We start from the raw sequence: 26,461 nt of genomic DNA, 5'->3' as shown, positions 1-26,461 counted from the left end.
GAGAAATATTAGGTTATTTGGAAGGAATGTCATGTCTCTTTCTTTTGGTTGAATTATAATCCCATTATACATGTGGTATTTCTGCACAAATATGACATTGGATATACACTGGTAGAATTTAATAAAAAAGTTTCCCTCAAGGTTCTAGTTACTGAATTATAGGTAAACATGTTGTATGAATTCAACATTAACCAATGTGGAAAGTTTTCTAGCATAAATCACTTTTTCCTCAAGAAAACCATAGGCCATCATTAAAACATCTTTGCTATTATTATTTTTGAAAAAATATATGGTTATGTTTTTTTAAATGTTATCTAATTATATATGCTGACATTTTTAAAGGTGAAATGATTTGATATCTAGCATTTTCTTCAATATAATTTGGGAGCATTGAGAAAATATGATAGGCCTCTAGTTTATAGCTGATAAACTGAGTGATAAACAAATGCAGGTTTATTATTTCATTCTCTCTACTTTTATAGACGTTTAAACTTTTTTATAATAAAAAGTTACAGCACCAGAAGTAATACTGAGACCATTTTTATTGCTTACTCTATATGGTAAAAAATTTATCACCATGTTTGGGGACAAGCTTTTTCTCCAAGGAAATATTAAATATATTTTTTAGATTTTCTTTTACTTCTTCTTCATTCAGTGTGTTAAACTCTACCAAATCTGTATTGTCCTTATAATTGAATCTCCTGTAGGTGAGGGTGAAGCCCACTAAACAGTGAACACCTTCTGGGGTCTGCAAGGAACAAAATGACTTGCTTGTAAAGACAGATGCTGGAGATTCCTGAAGGTATATATTCACAGACTCAAAGTCATCAATTGTTCGAGGTTCAAGAGTAAAAGAGTAGATTTTCCGATATTTATTCTTTTCCAGGAGCTCAGAATTAAGAAATTCTTGGTTTGGGATATACTGCTCTCTTCTGATTTGGTCTAGGTACCAGATTCCTCTCTCTTCTGTCAAGCAGAAGGTGCAAGGCACCTGGGGCTGATCCTTCCCAGAAATTAACTCTAGAGGCTGCCACATCTGGTAAGAGCGTCCAAATCCAGCATCAGCTATGTAGTTCCTGCCATCAATGGTCACCTTCAGCAGGAGGTGAATCATGGCATTGCTATATTTGTTTGCTGGAGTGTTGTATACATACCCTCCCAATATAGTGGTCTCAAAACCAATTGTGGTCAGAGCCCAGTACAGAAGATGATTGACTTGGAGACACCACCCACCTCGGTTCCTCCTCACAATTTGATCAAAAGTGGCCTCTAAGCCCAATTCCATGGCTTCCCCACAATGGATGTTAAGGTTCTCAAAGGGAATGGCTCGGATCTGGTGCTGAAGAATGTCAGTTAATGTTTCCAAGTCCAACTTGTTCCTATAGTGCTTATAACCAATTCTTTCAAAATATGCTTCAATGTTCATGATTCCTTAAGGCAAGGAAAACAAAACAAAAATATTCCTTTTTTACTTGAATTTCTTTGATTAGCCTAATGATAACAAATGTATTTTAAACATGTAAACACAAACAATGGTTATAAATAATTGTAATTATAAGCCTTTTCGTGTGTGTGCTTTTAGTGTATTAGTGGCTTTCACATGCATAAGTTCAGTTAATGGTGCGAGTAACCCTGAAAGAAAAGTATTATCACTTCTTCCATGTTTTGAACATGAGAAGTTGGAAATCCAGATGAAGTGATGAGTAAAATGATAAAGAGCTTACATGTGGTTTTTTTGGTGATGAATAAGGAGAGGTACAAGTTGCTATCAATTAAAATAGAGTTTACAAACAGTTTCTAATACAAACAGGAGAATTATAATATAGTACTTTCATTCATGGTACTTGACCAACTCAATATCTTCTTCAGCTGAACCTTACACAAATTTCCCCACTCAAAGATTCATATTCATTCACAAACTGATTTATTCAATAAATAGTTTACTGAAAATCTATTATGTATATGTTACTGACCTAGTGGTTGCTTATCTTAAAGAATCTTACAATTTAGTGGGGTCTGGTATGACACAGTGAATTAAATGAATTTTAAAAACATGCAATTTCTTAGATAGTGATAAGTATTCTGGGGAAAATAAAGCAAAGAAGGTAGATAAGATGTGCACAGAGAGAGCTTCAGTTTCCAATAAGGTGGGCAGAGGAAGCTTCACTATGACTTTAAGGATGTGAGAGAATGAGCCATGTCCACAAATGTGGGAGGACAATTTAGGAAGAAGGACCAGAGGGTTAAAAAAAAAAAAGCCCTAAACTGGAACCTGCCTAGAGTTTCCAAAGAACGTTCAAGGAAGACAAGATGAAGGGAGCAGAGGGAGTAAGTGGAAGCATGGATTGAGATGAGATCTGACCTTTTGTCTTTTACTCGGAGATGAGTAATCACTGTGAGAAGGGCAGTAGGGGAAGGCTGCAGTTTGGGCAAAATGCACCATCATCAAATTGTTATGTCTGGCTTTTATGGAGAGTGAGCTGTACATACTGAGCTGAATGAATAGACATATGACCCAGGTAGGCGCAATTCAAAGCACATTTGCTCTAGGACCAGTGTTTTGTGTGTGGATGGCATGTGGTCCAAGTCAGTTCAATGAGACTCTGTTGAGGAACTTTTGCTGAAACCTAAGCAGATGCTTCTACTGCAGGGCCAGAACCTGGTAGGATATTTGCTCAAATCTACTAGGAGAACTTGCTGAAGAATAATATCAACAAAGAATTTATTGAGTTGAGGAATGAAAAGCAGGAAAAGGAAAGATGAGAAAAGACAACAATCAAGTTTTAAGCCATATCTTGACTTTATGGTAAGGTGAACCAGAAAAAAAAAAAAGTAGTCCTTATTTTGTAAAATCTCATATAGGAAATGTTTCTGTCCCCTGATACCAGAGTCATAATCCAGTGTGAACACTGATTGTAACAGTGGTGCATTACCATTGATAAGATGACATGGCCTGAGGTAAGAGGTTACAAAAGGCCCTGCCCCTAGGTTAATGGTGATAAGTTATGTATCCCTGTTGTCCTTCTTAATGTCATTTCTTTCAGATTCACCTAATTCTCTTTTTTGATCAGTTATTCTTCCCATTTTGCTAGTGTTTCAACTTTTTCTATTCTTGATGTCTGCAATCTGATCTCCTCCAAATCTCTTAAGCTTATTTCATTTCTTCTCATCTTTACATGCATCAGCACAAGCCAAAAACTCTACGACTCAGACACCAAGAGAACAACTGGTACTTAGCCAGACCACCACAGACCCTCTTCTGCTTCTGTATCCAGAATCAGTGCTGGGTAAGTAAGGAGGGCAGGTGATGTGGAACAAAAGCAATATGATTTGTAACTGCCTGGCCATTTCATTTCTGAGTTAACCAACATCTTTTTATTTGGAAATTAATGTATATTTTTTAAAGCTATCTTTTGATTTTAAAGATTTTTCTTTGCTCCTCTGGAGGGGATATGGGGATATATGTGTACATATAGTTGATTCACTTTGTTATACAGCAGAAACTAACAGAACAATGTAAAGCAATTATACTCCAATAAAGATGTTAAAAAAATATTATGTTACTTTAGAATTTAGTAGCTTCAAGTTCATTGAGAAGAAGCCAGGGTCTGGATGCAAGCAACATGTTATAACCAAATTATATCTGCATATTCCATGACTAAATATAAGAGATTTTGTACTACTGAAGTTATGATAGAAGGTGAAATATGGAGGCACTAGAAAGTAGTTGTCAGGATAAAACTGGGTGAAAACACTGCAAAGTTTATATATTGACTTGTAATTTAGATGTGCACTGATATACCATTTCATTTTCCTTGATCATAAATATAAGAAAAGAATAAAAGGAGGGAGAGTGAACACACTTAGGGATCCAGCTGAGATGTCTCAGAAAAGCATACCTTTCTGAGGAAGTTCAATGTAGATTGAGTCTCAGTTTTAATTCAGAAGACTTAGGATAGTTCTTCTTCTTAGTTCACTCTGTAGAAATAAAAGAAAAAAGTTTTAAATATATCATATTCTTTCTTGAAAACAAGGACAGTAGTTCTAATTGGGACATGAATATGAAGAGTATTTTAAAATCACAAAACAGGAGTAAAATGGCCATTTGGGTTGCACAGAGAAGAGAAGTGAATGTACAATGATGGGAGATGGGAGCAAAACGGGTGGGTTCTAAGACTGGACACTGTGGAAGTCACCAGCAGGGGGCTCAGACACAACAGACCAGATGAATATTTGTCATACAATCAGCAAGGAGGGGTGAACCCTGTCTCAGGCCCCTGATTGCTACTACAAGATTTACCAAACACAGAAAACACAAGTATGTAATGGTAGCACCTGTCTTCCTTTAGGTGTAAAGTATAATTGGGGATGTTGGAGCAGAAAAATAAGGCAATATTCTTAGTGTATGGTGTCACCAGAAAGGATGAAGAACCATCCATACAGAAGACCAGCCATCAAAATATCTCTTGTCTTCAGTCATCTTCCCTCATCTCCACTGGAAAGATTGCAGAGTACAAGGTCCACTCCAGCCAGACATCTCACCAGTCACATTTCATTCAAGAAACAAATAAAAGATGGAGACAGAACTATACATGCATGAATATGATGAAAAAACAGAATGCAAATATACTATGAGACGGGGATCAGAAGAAAAGGACATAATACACAAAAGATAGGGGGAAATGACAACAAGCTCAAGAAGAAACATAAACTGAACAATGGAAAGATATTCTTCACAGGTACTTGAAGATATAGAACATTTAAAATGGACTCATACCAAAAAGCCAAAAAAATGAGGTGATAAAATAACACAGCATTATCAAAAGAACTATTTATAACTTAGGAAACTAATTAAGAATAACAACAAAGATAATATATAAGTAATTATGAACAATATATATATATAGCATAATATCAAATGACTTATGTAGAAAAACTTAATACTCAATGGTTTTAATGAAGAGATAAAGCCATTAAAGAGTTAGAGAAAAGTTAATAGACATAAAACCAGTCAAAGACAATCCAATATAAAGATAATTGGTATTTCTGAAGGAAAAGATAAAACTCAAAAAGGATAATAGAAAAAATATATATATATGTATATATTCTAATAGTGTTACCTCTCCATCAGCCTGTGAAGATGTAAATCAAAATGAAAAACTAAGGAAGAGAAAGGCAGAATTGACTCCTTTTATTATAGGATAGAGTAGAAAAGTTATGAGAATAATGGCTGAAGTAATTTTAAAACATTTAAAAAGTGTGACTTAAGTGAAAGCCATTAGACCTATTGACCTCTGCCTCAGGTACAGAGGATAAAGAACAGAGCATGTTCAGTGTACCTTGAGTGGGCACATGACACTGGTGAGGATTAGGCTATCTTTTGACTCTCTGGTAAGGTGAGCACCCCACCCCCAAAAGTCTGTATTTTGTAAAATCCTATGTAGAAAAAAATTTCTGTCCCCTGTTACCAGAGTTCTAATCTAGTGTGGACACTAATTGTAACAGTGGTGCATTACTATTGGTAAGATGACATGGCCTGAGGTGACATGGTACAAAGAATCCCACCCATAGGTTAATGGTGATAAGCTATGTATTTCTATTGTCTTTCTCTTTTGTTCAATTAGACAACATTTACTAAATGAGAAAACTACACTTAAAAAGTGCTTTAAAACAAAATGAAATTAGAAAAAAAAGACATGTGCATTTGAAAGAACTTTGCACTCTGCTGAAAATCAAATCTCTTGCAGTAATACAATATACCTATTCTTAAAATATAAGTTAACAGAATTTTCAATTTAATATTTTCAAAGATGATATTAAGGTCAAGAATTTCACATCTACAGTAACCCTTATAGAAGGGCATTTATAAATATAATGTCCATCCCTATGAAGCTTACAAATTTGGCAATGCTCAATAAAAGCTTTAGGAATCACATCCAAGTGTCTCATCTAATGAATCACAAATTTGTGTCCTGTAAGTTCTCCTTCTAAAATCTTTATGTAGACTTTTCTATTTCCATCATTTATTAATTTAAATAAAATATTTTGTTTTAAAAAAAAAGGAAAAGAAATGCTGGAATAAATCCTAGATCATGTACAGAAATTATTGCTACTATAGTTCACTACAAAGCATGTCTATACAATATCATATGAATTTTGATCATGAAAAATCAGAATAAAAATCTTTAGTGACATAAGCCTTACAATCATATACAATATTCAAATGGTAACATTAGACAGTTAAGCACCCAATACCCATAGCTGACAAATGTCTTACTGACCAACATTCATTTAAATACATTCTTCATATAGAGGGAGGAAAAAAGAGATACTGTCAGCTTTCTAAGCCTTGTCAAAAAAGGATTTTCATGTTCTTTGGATCTAAAAACAAACAATAAAAACAAACCCCCAAAACAAAAGTGGTGCAGGTGAGGGTGTTATCAGAAAGTTAAGCATGCTGAAAGGTGTTTTGTGGGAATTAAAAACCTAATTCTTTCTTAATGTCACAAAGAAAACAATAGCAACAGTCAATAAAACTAAAAGCTGGTTCTTTGAGAAGATAAACAAAAGTGATAAACCTTTAGCCAGACTCAAGAAAAAAAGGGAGAAGACTCAAATCAACTAAATTAGGAATGAAAAACGAGAAGTTACAACTGACACCATAGAAATACAAAGGATTGGAAGAGACTACTACAAGCAATTATATGCCAATAAAATGGACAACCTGGAAGAAATGGACAAATTCTTAGAAAAGTACAACCTTCCAAGACTGAACCAGAAGAAATAGAAAATATGAACAGACCAATCACAAGTAAAGAAATTGAAACTGTGACTAAAAATCTTCCAACAAACAAAGGTCCAGAACCAGAAGCCTTCATGGGAGGATTCTATCAAACATTTAGAGAAGAGCTAACACCCATCCTTCTCAAAACTGTTCCAAAAAAATTGCAGAGGGTGGAATACTTCCAAACTCATTCTACGAGGCCACCATTACCCTGACACCAATACCAGACAAAGATATCACAAAAAACCTACAGACCAATATTACTGATGAATATAGACACAAAGATCCTCAATATTAGCAAACCAAATCCAACAACACATTAAAAGCATCATACACCATGATCAAGTGGAATTTATCCAAGGGATGCCAGGATTCTTCAATATACACGAATCACACCATATTAACAAATTGAAGAATAAAAAACATATGATCCTTTCAATAGATGCTGGAAAAGCTTTTGACAAAATTCAAGACTAATTTATGATAAAAACTCTCCAGAAAGTGAGCATACAGGGAAACTACCTCAACATAATAAAGGCCATATATGACAAACCCATAGCAAACATTATTCTCAATGGTGAAAAACTGAAAGCATTTCCTCTAAGATCAGGGACAAGACAAGGGTGTCCACTCTTGCCACTATTATTCAACATAGTTTTGGAAGTCCTAGCCATGAGAATCATAGAAGAAAAAGAAATAAAAGGAATACAAATTGGAAATGAAGTAAAATGCTCACGGTTTGCAGATGGCATTCTACTATACATAGAAAATCCTAAAGATGCCACCAGAAATCTTCTAGAGCTAATCAATGAATTTAGTAAAGTTTCAGGGCACAAAATTAATACACAGAACTATCTTGCATACCTATACACTAACAATGAAAGATCAGAAAAAGAAATTAAGGAAACAATCCTATTTACCACTGCAATCAAAAGAATAAAATACCTAGGAATAAACCTACCTAAGGAGGCAAAAACCTGTACTCAGAAAACTACAAGATACTGATGAAAGAAATTAAAGATGACACAAACAGATGGAGAGATATACCATTTTCTTGGATTGAAGGAATCAATATTGTGAAAATGACTATACTACCCATAGCAGTCTACAGATTCAATGCAATCCCTATTAAATTACCAATGGCATTTTCCACAGAATTAGAACAAACTATTTTACAATTTGTATGGAAACAAAAAAGACTCTGAATAGTCAAAGCAATCTTGAGAGAGAAAAATGGAGCTAGAGGAATCAGGCTCCTGGACTTCAGACTATACTACAAAGCTACAGTAATCAATACAATATGGTAATGACACACAAACAGAAATATAGAGCAATGGAACAGGATAGCAAGCCCAGAGATAAACTCATGCACCTATGGTCTATAACAAAGAAGAAAGAATATACAATGGAGAAAAGACAGCCTCTTCAATAAGTGGTACTGGGAAAACTGGACAGCTACATGTAGAAGAATGAAATTAGAACACTCCCTAACACCATACACAGAAATAAACTAAAAATGGATTAAAGACCTACATATAAAGTCAGAAAGTATAAAACTCTTAGAGGAAAATATAGGCAGAACACTCTATGACATAAATCACAGCAAGATCCATTTTGACCCACCTCCTAGAGTAATGGAAATATGGGGAGGGGGAAGGGTAAGCTGTGACAAAGTGAGAGAGTGGCATGGACATATATACACTACCAAACGTAAACTAGATAGCTAGTGGGAAGCAGCCACATAGCACAGGGAGATCAGCTCGGTGCTTTGTGACCACCTAGAGGGGTGGGATAGGGAGGGTGAGAGGGAGGGAGACACAGGAGGGAAGAGATATGGGAACATATGTATATGTATAACTGATTCACTTTGTTATACAGCAGAAACTAACACACCATTGTAAAGCAATTATACTCCAATAAAGATGTTAAAAAAAAAAAAAACTCAAATGGGACCTAATTAAACTTAAAACCTTTTGCACAGCAAAGAAAACCATAAATGAGATAAAAAGACAACCCTCAGAATGGGAGAAAATATTTGCAAATGAAGCAACTGACATGGGATTAATCTCCAAAATATACAAAGGGCTCATGTACCTCAATATCCAAAAACAAGAAACAACCCAGTCAAAAAATGGGCAGAAGACCTAAGTAGACATTTCTCCAAATAAGACACACAGATGGCCAAGAGGCACATGAAAAGATGCTCAATAATTTTTAGAGAAATGTTGATCAAAACTACAATGACATATCACCTCACAGTGGTCAGAATGGCCATCATCAAAAGAATCTATAAACAATAAATGCTGGAGAGGGTGTGGAGAAAAGGAACACTCTTGCACTGTTGGTGTGAATGTGAATTGATACAGCCACTATGGAGAACAGTATGGAGGTTCCTTAAAAAACTAAAAATAAACTACCATATGACCCCACAGTCCCATTACTGGGCATATGCCCTGAGAAAACCATACTTCAAAAGACACAGGCACCCCAATGTTTATTGCAGCCTTATTTACCATAGCCAGGAGATGGAATTAACCTAAATGTCCATCGACAGATGAAGGGGTAAAGATGTGGTACACAGGGCTTCCCTGGTGGCACAGTGGTTGGGAGTCCGCCTGCCGATGCAGGGGACATGAGTTCGTGCCCCAGTCTGGGAAGATCCCACATGCCGTGGAGTGGCTGGGCCCTTGAGCCATGGCCACTGAGCCTGTGCATTCAGAGCCTGTGCTCCCCAATGGGGGAGGCCACAGCAGTGAGAGGTCTGTGTACTCCAAAAAAAAAAAAAAGATATGGTACATATATACAATGGAATATTATTCAGCCATAGAAAGGAACAAAATTGGGTCATTTGTAGAGATGTGGATAGACGTAGAGTCTGTCATACAGAGTGAAGTAAATCAGAAAGAGTAACCAAATATTACTTGAGTATTCTGTGATTAAACAAAAGAAATTGCTATGACTAAAGTTGTGATTCACAGTGAAATACTAGCAAAACTTAGAAACAGTTGCCAGGAAAATAGCTAACTGAAAACACAACTAGCCTTATTTCTTGATATATAGCATTTCTGTGCAGATATATCCTTTCCTTTCAGCTTCATGATTAATATTAGAGAAGACTCAAGGGATATATAAAGAACACACTTAGAGCATCTATTGAGAAATCCCAGAAAGGCACTTAAAACATTTCTAAGCAAATGGAAGCAAGTTGATGTTCAATTTTAATTCAGAAGTCTCAGAAATTCCTTTCTCCTGGACTGAACTCTAGAAATAATAGAAGAGATAGTAAAATGTATACTGTGACTTCCTTTGAAAACAAAAAGATAGTTTAGTGTTACATGAGTTGTGAAAAGTACCTAAAAATCACAAAACAGAAGGGAAAGAACTGAAGAGTAAAGTGGGCATCTGAGTTGCATAGGGGAGGGTGTAGCAAGTGCAACCACAGGAAATGACAGCAACACTGATGGGTTCTGAGCCTGGAGGTTGTGGAAGCCAGCACAAGGGGGCTCAGAAGGAACCAGTCAGATGATTATTTGCCCTAGGATCAGTTAGGAGGGGTGAATCATGTTCTATGTCCCTGATTGCTACTACAAGAATTACCAAACATAGCAAAGACCAATATGTAATGGTAACACATGGTCTTCCTTTATGTGTAAAGTATAATTGGGGATATTGGGGTAGAAAAATAACGCAGTGTTCTTAATGTATGGTGTCACTGGAAAGGAAGAAGAACCACCGATATATAGAAGATCAGCCATTAAAGTATCTCTTGTCATCAGTCATCTTCCCTTGTATTCACTGGAAAGATTGAGGAGTCCAAGCTCCACTACAGCCAGACATCTCACCTGTAAACTTATATTCAAGAAAGAAATCAAAGGTGGATACAGAACTATATATAAGGAATTGTTTCCTTTTAATATAGAACAAAGAGTAGAAATGTTATGAGAATTTGGCTAAAGTAGTTTAAAAACATTTTTAAAATGTGATGTAATGGAAGCCATCAGACCTATAGATTTCTGCCTCAGGTACAGAGGGTAAAGAACAGAGCACACTCAGGGTACGTTGAGAGGGCACATGGCATTGGTGAGGATTCAGGACTGAGGCTAATGTGGGGAGAATGCTGTCTTTAAGCCACCCAGAAACCTTTAGATGTGTTTGACCACTTTGCCTCTGACTAGCATGGCTTCTGTGTCCTTGTGCTCAAGGAGCTGCATTGTGGACTCTTTGGAAGACTTCTCGGGGGTTCCTGGAGCTGCTTTGCCTTCCTATGTGAAAATTGGAAGTGCCAGGGACTTCATGTCCTGCCAGGGCAGCCCTGCATCAGTGACTTACTGGTGAGAGGTTCTGAAAACTCAGCTGCCTTGCCTTGAGTCTGGAAAGACTTTGAGTTATAATTCACATTCAGGCTGACACTGGAGTTCTCCCAGGAGCACATTATAAGCCACTTGCACATGGTCCTGGCCTCAGCGTCTAAATCTGGGGAACCTGACAAGTCATATCAGTGGTCATTTTGGAGAGCTGTGTGAAAGAAAGGTAAGATGTAAGGGATGAGGAAACTTCCAGAGGGCCTTGAAAGTCAGGCAAAAGAGACTTCTTCTGTCACCAAATGAATTCTTGTTATTTTGTTGAATGGTCAATAGTCAACTGGCGGTTCCTCTAGCTAGATGCTCTGCTAAAGAAGCAAGCAGGAAAAGGAGGCTTTCTAAGGCAGTTGCTCCGGGAAATCAGGGCCATAGGCATCTCCACTTATCCCAGTGTCTGAGTGATACTGGGAGATAGATCAGCGACAACGTGAATCCGAGCTGGGTCAAGTTTGCTGGGAGACGAGAGAGCGATGGAGGCAGGAGAGAGGAAGAAATGCTTTCTGAAACAAAGGCAAGTCTTGATATTCTTTGTTTGGCTGGGCATAGCTCAGGCTGGTTCTGAGCCTAGGCGTTATTCAGTGGCCGAGGAAATGGACAGTGGCTCCTTTGTGGCCAATCTGTTGAAAGACTTGGGGTTGGAGGTAGATGATCTAGCTGCTCGGGCCCCCCGGGGTCGTTTCCAAAGGGAAAAAAATGCGTTTGCATTTTGATAGGCAGACCGGGGATTTGTTGTTAAGTGAGAAACTGGACCGGGAGGAGCTGTGTGGCCCTACCGAGCCCTGTGTACTACCTTTCCAGATGTTACTGGAAAATCCCTTGAAGTTTTTCCAGGCTGAGCTACGGATTAGGGACATAAATGATCATTCTCCAGTTTTCCTAGACAAAGAAATAATATTGAAAATTTCAGAAAGTATCACTCCTGGAACTACTTTCCTAATAGAGCTTGCCCAGGACTTAGATGTAGGAAGCAACAGTCTCCAAAGTTACACAGTCAGCCCCAATTCCCACTTCCATCTTAAATTACAAGACAGTTCCGACGGCACAATATTACCACAGCTGGTGCTGGACAAAGCACTGGATAGAGAGGAACAGCCTGAGATCAGATTAACCGTCACAGCGCTGGATGGCGGAATTCCACCCAGGTCTGGGACCGCCCTAATCCGCATTGAAGTCTTAGACATCAATGATAATGCCCCCGACTTTGCAAAGCTGCACTATGAGGCGCATGTCCTAGAAAACAGCCCCATTGGATCCCAGGTTGCCATTGTCTCTGCCAGAGATTTAGATATTGGAACCTATGGAGAAATATCTTACGTACTTTCCCAAGCATCTGAGGATATTCGGAAAACATTTGGAATAAATGCAAAATCGGGAGAACTCCTTTTAACACAGGAACTGGATTTTGAATCTATTCAGACTTATACATTAAATATTCAGGCGACAGATGGTGGGGGCCTTTCTGGCAGTTTTGTGGTGTTTGTCCAAGTGATGGATTTGAATGACAACCCGCCGGAACTGACCATGCCAACGCTTATCACTGAGATCCCAGAAACCTTGCAGGAGACTGTAATTGCTGTATTCAGCGTTTCAGATCCTGACTCTGGAGACAATGGAAGGATGGTTTGCTCCATCCAAAATGATGTTCCCTTCATTCTTAAACCCTCTGTTGAGAATTTTTACAGTTTAGTCACAAACACAGCCCTGGACCGAGAAACAAGATCCGAATATAACATCACCATCACCGTCACAGATATGGGGACACCGAGACTGAAAACCCAGCACAACATAACCATGCTGGTGTCCGATGTCAACGACAACGCCCCCGCCTTCACCCAGACCTCCTACACCCTGTCCGTCCGCGAGAACAACAGCCCCGCCCTGCACATTGGCAGCGTCCGCTCCACAGACAGAGACGCGGGCGCCAACGCCCAGGTCACCTACTCGCTGCTGCCGCCCCTCGACGCGCACGTGCCCCTGGCCTCCCTGGTGTCCATGAACCCGGACAACGGCCACCTGTTCGCCCTGAGGTCCCTGGACTACGAGGCCCTGCGGGCGTTCGAGTTCCGCGTGGGCGCCGCCGACCGCGGCTCGCCCGCGCTCAGCAGACAGGCGCTGGTGCGCGTGCTCGTGGCGGACAACAACGACAACGCGCCCTTCGTGCTGTACCCGCTGCAGAAGGCCTCGGCGCCCTGCACCGAGCTGGTGCCCAGGGCGGCCGAGGCGGGGTACCTGGTGACCAAGGTGGTGGCGGTGGACGGCGACTCGGGCCAGAACGCCTGGCTGTCGTACCAGCTGCTCAAGGCCACGGAGCCCGGGCTGTTCGGCGTGTGGGCGCACAACGGCGAGGTGCGCACGGCCCGGCTGCTGAGCGAGCGCGACGCGGCCAAGCACAGGCTGGTGGTGCTGGTCAAGGACAACGGCGAGCCTCCGTTCTCGGCCAGCGTCACGCTGTACGTGCTGCTGGTGGACGGCTTCTCGCGGCCCTACCTGCCGGCCCCTGAAGCGGAAGCGGCGGACGCGGCCCCGGCCACCCTGCTCACCGTCTATCTGGTGGTCGCCTTGGCGTCGGTGTCGTCGCTCTTCCTCTTCTCGGTACTGGTGTTCGTCGCGGTGCGGCTGTGCAGGAGGGGCGTGGCGGCCTCGGTGAGTCGCTGCTCGGTGCCCGAGGGCCACTTTCCAGGCCACCTGGTGGACGTCAGCGGCACGGGGACCCTGTCCCAGAGCTACCAGTACGAGGTGTGTCTGACGGGAGGCTCCGGGTTAAATGAGTTTAACTTCTTGAAGCGGATTCTCCCTAGTGGTCTGGTTCAAGACACTGGGCAGGACTAGTGCAAAAAGGCAATTCCAAGAATAGCGTAGGTTTCATTAATAGAAGAATCAGAAAGTTGTCTGGCTACGAATGCTTTAAGTCAAGGCTCTTGAGTTGATATAGTATTTTGTTTATATCTTGATTTTACTTTCTGTCTAGTTAACCCTGCATGTTCTTTTTTCATCTGCTTCCTACCTTTTCAATCCAGTATTAATGCCTCTTTCTTTTTCTAATAGGTGAGTAAAAATAAATGCATTATCTTTTAATGATGATTTCAAATAGGTTTTTTAAGGTCGTCATTTCAAATTCTATCCAAAGCAATGTAGAGAGAGTTCTGAACCACCAATATTAATAATTTACCCTATTGAATATAGTCAGGTAATATTCTTTATAATACTCCTAAAGCAGCTTTGTCTGTGGTTAATGAAGTGGATAACTAAAAATGTTTTAATATGTACCATTTTAAGGTGTATCATCCTGTAGGGGCTTAGTACTCAAATAAAACTTACACATATACTTCATTTTCTGTTTTGACATTTGCAATTAATATTTCAACACTGTATATGCTTATATTGGCTAAAAATGGACAAAAACTGTAGGTCAGATTACTCTTAAATTTGCCTAAAGTGTATTTATGATGGATGACTGAGAAAAAAAATTAAACATAGGCATTTTGAACAAAAAAAAAAAAAATAGTCAACTGGCTGCTTTGATTTATCCCTAAGTGACATGGTACTTCAGTTACAAATTACCTTTTTGATGTAGCCCTGGAGAGCAGGTCAATATGAAGAACTCATTGTCCAGCTCCCAGTCTAGGGTCTCTACCTCTTTCATGTACAGCAGTGTTTTTCTATTTTATTTTATCTTATCTTATTTCATTTTTATTATTTTATTTTTCAACTAAAGAAACCCTTATTCGTTCCCCAAATAAAGTTGTAAGCAAAAGCCTAAAATAGAAGAATTAAAAACAGGTTGATCCAGAGGTAGTTCACCCCTGAGATGCTGCCACCACAAGTACAGTTATGGACTGAGATGAAATCTTCTATACCTACTTCCTGAACTTCTGGCACGACTGAATAAAAGAGGCTTAAGCAGTGCTAGTGAGTGGCTTTTCTTTGTGTGTGTGTATGGTGTTTGTGTTTTATTTCCTATACTTTTCCTTCTTTTTCCTTTTCTCTGTCTCAGTGAAGGATATGGCATCCCACTGGATTGACACTACAACCCTCCCTGACCCCAGGGCAGGTGGGCATCTGCTTGATTTCTGGCTGGAAAGGGAGCTGCTAGGCTAGCCCTACTCAGAGGCCATTGGACAATAGGGCTTTATGTACTGAAGGCCTGCAGCTCAGCCAGGCCTCTGAGCTAAAGCTCTCAGAGTCAGGCAGGTATTGTGAGGACTACCAAGCAGGCCCAGAGGGAACACAGCTGCTCAGCTGAAGATAGAAAAGCCAAACAAAATAAGTCTCTGGGACAGAAGTACTAGGGAGTTGATATTAAAAAAACAAAAACAAAAAAACTCCTTTTGAGGGAAGGAATGGAGTCCTCTGTTTTATCCTTCAGGAACTAAAATGAGGGCCCAAGGGAAGGGAGTGAAATGCTGATGACACACTCAGGGCTACAAGCAGCATAAATACACGTTTGGACAGAGGTGGAACTTTCTGTACCTATTGCCAGCATATCTGTCATGACAACAGATTTATAAAAATTGATGTGAAATTTACGTGACCTAAATAAACCATTTAAAGTGAACAATTCCGTGTCATTTGGTACATTCACAACTTTGCGCAACCACGACTTCTATCTAGTTCCAAAATATCTCACTACCCCCAGTAAAACCCCAAACTCATGAAGCAGTTACTCCCCATTTCCTCCAGCCTCTGGCAACCACCAGTCTACGTCCTGTCTCTATGTTCCGCTCCACCTTCGGCTGCTGTGAACAGTGCTGCTGAGAACATTTGTGGTCAAGTACTTTTTTCTGTATGTTTTCAATTCATTGGGTATATGCCTAGCATTAGAACTGTCCAAATGAATAGTAGAATTTTAAGAGGTACTTCTAAGTGGCTTTTCATTCTATATGCTGTGATTTTCTTTTCCTCTCCTTCCCTTTCCCTTCCCTTCCCATCCCTTCCCTTTACTTACCTTTTTTTGGTGCCGAGGCTCACTGCAAGGACACCACAACCCAACCCACCCCCAGGGACAAGTGGCCAGCTCAGTGATCTTCTGGATGAAAACAAGAGAAGTTGCCATGCAAGCCGTGCCCACAGACCGTCCTTCACAGTGCTTACTGCACAGAAAGCCCATGGAAAACAGCCAAAAAAAAAAGTTACACCCAGGCAGCAGGAAGTTCTGAATGTTTCTTTGTTTCTCTTTTTTTCCCCGTCTTGAGGAGAAGAAACTCAGAGTTGTGGGTGAAATCTGCCTATTTTTAAAGTTGGCTCTGAACTATTTAAAATGTAAAGGGCAAACAAAATAAGTCTCTGGGCAGGATGCAGCTGTATACATAGTTGGCAGTTAACAACTTCCTTCTGAGTGAGAGGGGGCAGGGTCAGCCACTTTGTGGTTGAGGAACTAAACTGTGACTTGGGGGAAGGGAAAGGTCAGTTCATCAAAGAAGAGCCAACAGGCGTGTTGTTGTTGTGGGCATCGGGCCAGGGCAAGGGAGCAAAGTCCGGAGGGGAGAGCCCACAGACCTCTTGCTCTGGGGCTGTCAGCCTCCACAGGCTCCTCTCTCCTGTGGAATTCTAAACATTTGTGCTCAGGGAGTGGTGTCCTCAGCCTGCCTGACAGTGAAAGAGCTGGTTCTTGTCATTTATGGCTCCTGAAGACCTTCCCCTTAGGGTCTTCCTTCCATCAAGATAAAATGTCCTCAAGAATTCCCTTGAACTGTGCAGACAACACAACACAGCCTCCCTGGAGTTTGGGGATGATCATTAGAGAATTTCTGATGAGCTAATGCAGGAGGAGCAGGAGTGATCATGAATTTGATGACTGCAGGACTAACTGGGCCCTTTGGGACACACCCAGGTGGGGACAGAGAAGGTGGACATTGCTGTTTCAATTATCCAAGAGGGAAATCCTGTCCCCTGAATCACGTGTTGTACACATTAGATATATTTTATATACTTTCATCCTCGCAACAAACTTTTAAAGTAAGCTCTCTTATTAGCTCCAATCTTCTGAGGGATAAACTGACTTTTAGAGATACTTAAATGACCTACCCAAGTCCTCACACCTGGGATGTCACATGGCTGTTACTCTAACCCTGAAACTGAGCAGGGCCCTGTGAGGCACCCAGGTATGGAGGCTTGGCCTTTTATTTTTGTCCCCGATTTCTTGTCGGAAAGACTACAGCCTCCATGACCTTCCCCGAGTTCCAGAGGGCAGACTCAAACAGTTGCTAATCAAGGGAGGGGCAGGCAAGAAACCACCCAAAGCAAGATTAAAGGGACCAGAGAAGCTCATCAAGATTAGAAGACTTACCACCTGAGACCCTACACACATCCTCATCTTGTCTGCAACCCCACCCTTTGATAACTCCTTTGATAAGGAGTTATAAAACTCCTTATCAAATCTTCCTGGGTTGGGACACATAGTTTTTCGAGGCAGGAGCTCTTGTGTACCCCTTTGCCTGGCAAAGTAATAAAGCTCTCCTCTTCTACTTCACCCAAAACTCTGTCTCCAAGATCTGATTTGGCACCGGTGTACAGAGAAGCTGAGCTTTTGGCATCAACCCCGACAGTTTGAACTGGGGTGTGTTATCTCCTCCATTATCCTGTACAGTAATTACAGCATAAGGATTCAAGTTATATGTCAGCCAAACTTTCTGAACTGGCTTAGGACCTGACATTCGGGTGTGTGTAGTATCTAGTCTCCTGGACTCACATTTGATATAGGATTAAACCCCAATTTCAAAGCATAACACGTCACTTACCGAGCTCCCCTGGGTCCCACAACCAGGAACCGGGCTGACTGCCATCCTCCCACTTCCTGGACAAGCCCAGGAAGAGACCTCATTGGTTTGCAAACTGCTCCACCCCTTGAATCTTGTTAGAATCACCAGGACGCTCTGGGAAATGTAGTCGTGGGAACTTGGGTTGTCCTTGTGCACCTCTTGTTCAAATGTACTCTGGCGAGACCTGGCACCAGACTGAGAGTGGAGTGACCTTGTAATCCATACAGTTCCTACTCTTAGGGTGGCTGAATCCAGATATCCTAAGTGTAACGTGGGAGGTTAGGGTTTTAAGGGGATCCAGGAAAAGCAGGTTCATTAACCTAGAGGAGTAGAAGGAGATGGATATTTTAAATCACTCCCTCAGGTTATGACAGCATTTCCTCATGAATTTCCATGAGGCCCCTAAATTTCTTCCCCATCTTCAGTCCCATTCACCATTCCACCCTGAGGCACTGTATAATGTGTCCTAAATTTGTCCACATATAAGTTACGAGTGTGACATATATAATGTGCTTTTGTTTCTACATGTATTTTTAATTTATGTTAATGGTATAGGTCTATCACTCTTGCTGTTTCTAATGTACTTACCTCTACACTTTCTTTTTTAATTAAAAAAAATTTTATTGCAGTATAGTTGTTTTATAATATTGTTTTTGTTTATACAGTACAGCAAAGTGAAGCAGTTATACATATACATATATCCCCTGTTTTTTGGATTTCCTTCTCATTTAGGTCACCACAGAGCACTGAGTAGAGTTCCCTGTGCTATACAGTAGGTTCTCATTAGTTATCTGTTTTACACATAGTATCAATAGTGTATATATGTAAATTCCAATCTCCTAATTCATCCCACAACACCCCCCCCCCCCATTTCTAAAACCATCTTCAGGACACAAGTGTTGCCTTGTGCTCTCTCTTTGGCACTAACAGTTCTAGTCCATGCCTCCTGTATTATGCTGCATGAACTTGGGACTCTCTATGTGAAGGCTTTCTCTTGGCCTGTGCTTGGGCCATCCAGATGGACCTGCAACTAATGGCCCTGGAACACCACTCAGCCTGGAAAATGTGAGTGGGTGCATAAATGCCCCTGTGTTCCACCTACTAAGGTGGGGTTACTCTGGGGTCATGGCCAGCACTGCCTCCCTATGTTCTCCACTGAGAGGAAGCTTCCATTGTCCTCTGAGGTAATGTGCTGATCATGTATCCTTCTTTGAGTCTCAAAGAGCCGCTGCCTCACTTTTCTACTCCCATGGTGGTGCTCCCTTAAATCACCTCCCAAGTAAGCTACTTGAATATAAATCCTCATCTCAGGGTCTGGTTTTGGAGGAAACCAACCTAAAACCATTTAACCTACCGGTACCACTGGTGAAGGACACTTAGGTTGCTGCCAACTCCTTGTTACTACAAATACCACTGTAATCAGCACTTTCCTACATGTGCCCTGGACACGAGGACTTTGCTTGGATAGACATCAGGAATAGAATGTGCTGGAGGACAGGGCAACAGTGTATTTAATTTCACTGAGCATTTCTGTCCTCTTGTGTAGAAAGTTTCCTGCTTTCTTCATATCCTGGTTGATACTTTCAGTTAGCAATCTTCAAATGTCTGCCAATCTCATGTGTCTAAGGTGATAGCTCAGTGTAATTCTCATCTGCACTTCTCTGATTCTTAGTGAGTTTGAGCAACACTTCATATTCCTATTGACCCATCACATTTACTGGTGGTGAATTAAATGGCAAGGTGTCGAGGAAACACTCTTCTGCCATAGTAGCCAGGGCACAACAGAGATGAAGGATGGATAGCAGAGGACATCTTGCTAGAAAAATATTGCTGGAGAAGGATATAATCTCAGAATGCAGGTCTGGGCCTGGGTCATTTTGACAGAAAGTGTGGAAAGGCTTCATTAAATGGAGTAGGGCTATTGTCCCCTGATCCTGGGAAATGTGACACCTGGAATTAAGATCCAGATGGCAAGTTTGTAATTCTGAGATTGCTTCCATCATTCTAGCCAAAGTAACAGAGACCCTTGAGGATCTCCAGCAAGAATTGTTACAGAAACATGAAGTCAGGAGGCTGTGGCTAAGGGAGAGTAAGACCAGAGTCATGGATCCTAGGGTCTGAGGGCAGGGACACCAGAGAATGTAGTCCTGGGATCAGAGTGGCCATCTGAAATGCCAAGCCAAATTCTGACTACTTCCTAGACTTTCCATGTGGAAGGAGAGCAGAAGTAGGAAATACTGGAACTGTCACTGAGCATTCTCCTCACCATAAAGGATGTGAGTTAGGTGTAGTAATAAACTTCCTCTTTATTCCAGTATGTACAAGTTGGAAAAGTTTAAGCATTCTGCTTTTTAAAAAATAAATATACTTAATACAATAGAATTAATTTGTATATGGTAAATATTCTAACTTGTTCTAAAGTGTTTTCTTTCAAATATTAAACCATATAAAGAACTTCTTATTTCATTGCTAAAGAAAAACAAACAGACCTACATTTTTGCAAAGATAGGAAGTTTGAACTAAAACTCCCCCTCTTGATGATGGAATCTGTGGAAGACAATGACCTCTAATTTAAGATTTTTTGTTGTTGAATAAATCTGTTTTAAAATTTGCTTGCCAAGCCTTCTGGTTTCTGCTCCAACAGGTAAAAGTTATCAATTCTCTTTCTCTCTCTCTCTCTCTTTTTTTGGCCTTGCCTCATGTGGGATCCCTGACCCGGGATTGAACCCACACCCCCTGCATTGTAAGTGTGGATTCTTAACCACTGGACCACAAGGGAAGTCCCAATCCTCTCATTCTTATTGCAAAATCAATAAGTCCTGAAAAATCAAACAGATCCATTAGTGTATCAACATAATGAGGAAAAATGCTGCTTTAACTGAACAAGACTCTATGAGCCCTTCCCAGAATAGACCCCCACCCATGTTCTCTTCCTGCCTTTTGTCTGTAGAAAAACTTTAGTCAAAGAATAAATTTAATCAGAGAAGTGAGAAAATGCAGAATGAAAGGAAAACAGTCAAGCAAGACAAAATAATACTTTAGCCATTAAACAACGTCAAGGATCTTTAGTTCTTCCTCAAGGACTATAGATAATATTCTCAGCCATGTCCTTTCAGTTGTTTTGCAGATACTGAAATCCCCACCAAGTGGAATAAGTTAACTGTATGCTACCCACAAGCATGTAGACCCCAGACCAGTTGGAACAAGAAGGCTGATGATGCTGATTCCCGCTTACCTCATCACCAACCAATCAGAAGAAATTCCATGACCTGATCACACCCTGCACCTTGAGCACTATAAGACTCCTTGCTACCCCCTCGAGAGTGGGACACACAGTATTGAGGGCATTACCCACTGTGGCCACCTTTGCTTGGCAGAGAAATAAAGCTATTTCTTTCTACTTCACCCAAATCTCTGTCTCCAGGATTTAATCTGGCATCAGTGTACAGAGCCCAAATTTCAGCAACACTGCTAAAAAGTAGAGAGACAGACAGGTGCATACATAGAATCGGAGATTACTGTGAACTGAAGTTCAAGATTAGAAGCCCTAGCTGAAGCCAGTATTATTAAAAACACTTAAAAACTTCGATGAACTCCTGGAGACTCAGTGTGGATGAGCGTGAAAGTTACAAACTTTGGGCTGTCTCAGTCTCATGGAGTCCTCCACACTTTGTGAATTTTACCACCAGGAACACCACCCAAGTTCTCATTGTGAAGACAACAGAATAATCTCTATGAGCTTCTGATAGAAGGAGGAAAATGTAATCATTTTGAAATAAGGTCACAGACTTCTCTTCTCTCCCTTCCCTCCAGTTAAATTACTTTATAACAGCCTAGTCAAAGTAAGGTAAGGAAAATACCAAACTCCAATCATCTCCAGCATTTCTGCCTTACCTAAGGGGAGGAAAAGTTGAGATGCACTTTTGAAGGTCACACTTTGGGGCAAAACCCAGGCTTACTTAAAACTTGAGACTAATGATAGGACTATAAATATACTTATCTCCTCACCATCCCTTATAATCACATCAATAATTCTACTGTATATAACAGAGAATTACAGATGAAAAGCTACAATTTTCAGACACTATTTAATGAGGGATTTCCAGGCAATCCTAAGAAAAGAGAGAGACCAAAACTAGGATAGTAATGGAAATTGAAGACTTGGACATCTATAGCTATGGAAAACAGTAAACACAGCATAATTCCTAGTGAAATAAACATAAACCCTCATACTAAAGGCCTGCATACCTCAGTTCTTATTACCCAGTATATCATGTCTAGCTTCCAACATAAAATTGAAAGGCATGCTAACATATGAAAAAACACAGTATGAAGAAATAAGGCAAGCATCAGAGTAAGATTCAGATATGGCAAGGATTTTGGAGTTATCAGACCAGGAATTTAAAATAACTATGATTAATATACTAAAGTTTCTAATGGAAAAGCAAACAACATGCAAGAATAGATGGGCATTGTAAGCATAGAAATTAAAACTCTAAGGAAGAATCAAAGGAAATACTAGAGGGACTTCCCTGGTGGTGCAGTGGTTAAGAATCCACCTGCCAATGCAGGGAACACAAGTTCGGTCCCTGGTCTGGGAAGATCCCACATGCCACGGAGCAACTAAGCCTATGCACTGCAACTACTGAGCCCTCATGCTGCAACTACTGAAGGCCACGTGTCTAGAGCCCATTCTCCATAACAAGAGAAACCACCACAATGAGAAACCTGCACACCACAACAAAGAGTAGCCCTGGCTCACTGAAACTAGAGAAAGCTTATGTGTAAAAATGAAGACCCAACACAGCCAAAAATAAATAAATTAAATAAATAAATTTATAAAAAAGGAAATGTTAGAAATAAAAATTTATAACAGAAATGAAGAATGCCTTTGATGGACTTACCAGTAGACTGAATATGGCCAATTAAAGATTCAGTGTTCTTGAAGATATGTCAATAGAAACTTCCCAAAATGCAAAAAGAAAACCAAGAAATAATAGAGAACATTCATGAACTGCACGGCAATTGTAAAAGATACCACATAAATGTAATTGGAATACCAGAAGAAGAAGAAAGAAAGAAAAAAAGAAAGAAAGAAAGAGAAAGAAAGAAAGAGAAAGGAAGGAAGGAAGAAAGAAAGAAAGAAAGAAAGAAAGAAAGAAAGAAAGAAAGAAAGAAAGAAAGAAAGAAAGAAAGAAGCAGAGAAATATTTGAAGTAATAATGGCTGAATATGTATTTTCCAAAATTAATGACAGACACTAAAACACAGATCCAGAAATCTCAGAGAATAACACACATAATAAATATCCAAAAATGGACACCTGCAGAAGAAACAGAGACAAAGAGAAAATCTTGAAAGAAGCTAGAGAGGGAGGAAAAACACCTTACACACGAAAGAAAAACAAGAATTATAGTGGACTTCTTTTCAGAAACCATGTAAAAAGTAAAGAAAAATGTTTAATGGTTTGAAAGAATAAACCCACAAATCTAGAATTCTGTATCCAGCAAATTTATCCATGAAAAGTGAAGGAGAATAAAGACGTGCCCAGAAAGACAAAAACTAAGAGAATTTGTCACCAGTAGACCTGCCCTGCAGAGACATACTGTGTTTGTGGATTGGAAGACTCAACATAGTGTCAATTCTTCCCAGATTGATATATAAGTGTAATGCAATTCCTATCAATATTTCAGGAAGTATTTTTTGTTGTTCTTATTTTACCTTTATTTTATGTAGATACAGACAAGCTTATTCTAAAATTAACATGTAAATTGATAGGCCCTAGAATAGCTAAGACCAAGAAAAAAAAAAGTAAAGGGATGAAGAAATATCCCTTTACTAACATAAATCAAAAGAAAGCTGAAGTGGTAATATTAGTATTAGACAAAGCCTGCTCAGAATAAGGAAAATTATCAGGAATACAAAAGAACATAATGATACAGGGGTCAATTCTTTAAGTAAAGCTGTGCATGTGCCTAACAACAAATCATCAATATATATGAAGGAAAAACTGATAAAACTGCAAGAAGAAATAGAGAATCTACCTATAGTTGGAGACATCAACTCCTTTCTATCAATAATTGACAGATCCAGTAGACAAAAAATCAGTTGAACTGAGCCAAACTATCAATCAATTGGATCTAGTTGCCATTAATAGACTATATCCAATAATAGCACAATATGCATTGTTCTGAAGCTCACATGGAACATCCACCAAGAAAGACCACATTCTGGACCATAAAATGCTCTTCATGAATTAAAAAAAAGGGAGTCAATATATGTTCTTAAACCATAATGAATTAAACTAGAAATTAATAACAGAAAGACAGCTGGAAAATCTCAACGCCTTTGAAGGTTAAATGACACACCTTTAGTTTATTTTTAAAAATTTTTGTTTCATATTGGAGTATAGTTGATTAACAATGTTGTGTTTGTGTCAGGTGTACAGCAAAGTGATTCAGTTATACTGAATACATGTAGATATTCTACATGTATCTATTCTTTTGAAGTTATTACAGAATATTGAGCAGTTTCCTGTGCTATACAGTAGGCTCTTGTTGGTTATCTACTTTAAATATAGCAGCATGTATATGTCAATCCCAAGCTCCCAATTTATCCCTCCCCCCTACACTCCTCTCACACATAACCATAAATTCATTCTCTAAGTCTGTGAGTCTGTTTCTGTTTTGTAAATAAGTTTATTTGTATCATAAATGACATACTTTTAATAACGAGAGCTAAACAAGAAATCTTAAGAAAAGTGGAAAGTGAAATAAAATCTATCAAAATTTGTGGAATGCACAGTGCTTAGAGAGAAATTTATAACACTAAATGTAGAAAAGAATAAAGATCTAAAAACAATAACTTAAGTTTTAACCTTAGGAAACTAGAAAAATAATAGCAATACTAACCTACAGAAAGCAGAAGAGAAAGCATAATAAAAATCAGGGCAGAAATCAATGAAATTGGAAACAGAAAAACAATTGAGAAAATAACAAAACCAAAAGCTAGCTCTTTGATAAAAATTAGCTCTTATTTTATTTATAGTTTTTTATATCTCTGCAGCTATCAACATTATTTATCATTTCCTCCTTGAAACACACTTTTTTGTTTGTCTTCCATAGCCCATCATCTCCTGATTTCCCTCCTAACTCGTTAGCTATTTCTTCTTTGTCTCCTTACCCAAAATTGCTTTCTCTCTTTCACTTTTAAAGAAAGGTTGTGGTGTCTTAGTCTTGGGACACTTTCTCTTCTCAATGTACACATTTTCTCCTGGATGATCTCACTCATTACCATGACACTACATGCCACTCAAACACTATTTAGGTTTCTCCAGAAATCAGAACCTGAGGCAAACTGTTAAAAGCAAGTATTAAGTAATATAGTCATTTTCACAATGTTGATTCTTCCAATCCAAAAGCATGGTATATCGCTCCATCTGTTTATATCATCTTTAATTTCTTTCATCAGTGCCTTATAGTTTTCTGCATATAGGTCTTTTCTCTCCTTAGTTAGGCTTATTTCTAGGTATTTTATTCTTTTGGTTGCAATGGTAAATGGGAGTGTTTCCCTAATTTATCTTTCAGATTTTTCATCATTAGTGTATAGGAATGCAAGAGATTTCTGTGCATTAATTTTGTATCCTGCTACTTTACCAAATTCACTGATTAGCTCTAGCAGTTTTCTGGTAGTGTCTTTAGGATTCTTTATGTATAGTATCATGTTATCTGCAAACAGTGTAAACTTTACTTCTTCATTTCCAATTTGGATTCCTTTTATTTCTTTTTTTTCTGATTTCTGTGACTAAACCTTCCAAAATTATGCTGAATAATAGTGGTGAGAGTGGGCAACGTTGTCTTATTCCTGATCTTAGTGGAAATGGTTTCAGTTTTTCACCATTGAGGAGGATGTTGGCTGTGGGTTTGTCATATATGGCCTTTATTATGTTGAGGAAAGTTCCCTCTATGCCTACTTTCTGGAGAGTTTTTATCATAAATGGGTGTTAAATATTTTTGAAAGCTTTTTATCCATCTATTGAGATGATCATATGGTTTTTATACTTCAATTTGTTAATATGGTTTATCACATTGATTGGTTTGCATATATTGAAGAATATTTGCATTCCTGGGATAAACCCCATTGATCATGGTGTATGATACTTTTAATATGCTGTTGGATTCTGTTTGCTAGCATTGTGTTGAGGAGTTTTGCATCTATGTTCATCAGTGATACTGGCCTGTAGTTTTCTTTCTTTGTGACATCTCTGGCTGCTTTTGGTATCAGGGTGATGGTGGCCTCGTTGAATGAGTTTGGGTGTGTTCCTCCCTCTGTTATATTTTGGAAGAGTTTGAGAAGGATAGGTGTTAGCTCTTCTGTAAATGTTTGATAGAATTTGCCTGTGAAGCCATCCGGTCCTGGGCTTTTGTTTGTTGGAAGATTTTTAATCACAGTTTCAATTTCAGTGCTTGTGATTGGTCTGTTTATATTTTCTATTTCTTCCTGGTTCAGTCTCAGAAGTTTGTGCTTTTCTAAGAATTTGTCCATTTCTTCCAGGTTGTC

General features: G+C 39.4%; 1 protein-coding gene and 1 pseudogene across 3 annotated transcripts; one reads left to right on the top strand and one right to left on the bottom strand.

Moving 5' to 3' along the window:
- Nucleotides 1–524: 524 nt before the first annotated feature.
- On the bottom strand, nt 525–17,926 carry LOC137216156 (arylamine N-acetyltransferase 1). Of its 3 annotated transcripts, XM_067722055.1 has the most exons (4): nt 13,686–13,816; nt 11,936–12,021; nt 3,900–3,978; nt 525–1,431 (listed from the first exon to the last, which is right to left on the bottom strand). In XM_067722055.1, exon 4 carries the CDS (start codon nt 1,424–1,426, stop codon nt 554–556), a length of 873 nt encoding a protein of 290 aa, XP_067578156.1. In that variant the 5' UTR covers nt 1,427–1,431; nt 3,900–3,978; nt 11,936–12,021; nt 13,686–13,816; the 3' UTR covers nt 525–553. The 3 variants fall into 3 exon arrangements, with proteins under 3 accessions (XP_067578156.1, XP_067578157.1, XP_067578155.1); XM_067722056.1 differs by lacking the exons at nt 11,936–12,021; nt 13,686–13,816 and adding an exon at nt 17,883–17,926; XM_067722054.1 differs by lacking the exon at nt 11,936–12,021 and having other exon boundaries at nt 13,686–13,824.
- LOC137216155 (protocadherin beta-2-like) lies at nt 11,339–14,716 on the top strand (annotated as a pseudogene).
- Nucleotides 17,927–26,461: the final 8,535 nt, after the last annotated feature.

Source organism: Pseudorca crassidens, chromosome 21, assembly GCF_039906515.1.
Source record: "Pseudorca crassidens isolate mPseCra1 chromosome 21, mPseCra1.hap1, whole genome shotgun sequence".
Lineage (NCBI taxonomy): Eukaryota > Metazoa > Chordata > Mammalia > Artiodactyla > Delphinidae > Pseudorca > Pseudorca crassidens.
The sequence above is the reverse complement of the archived record's forward strand: the minus strand, read 5'-3'. Positions and strand labels throughout refer to the sequence as shown.

Excerpts from the sequence above, each read along its gene's own strand:
- LOC137216156 (XM_067722056.1), bottom strand. The coding sequence starts at position 1,426 with ATGAACATTGAAGCATATTTTGAAAGAATTGGTTATAAGCACTATAGG.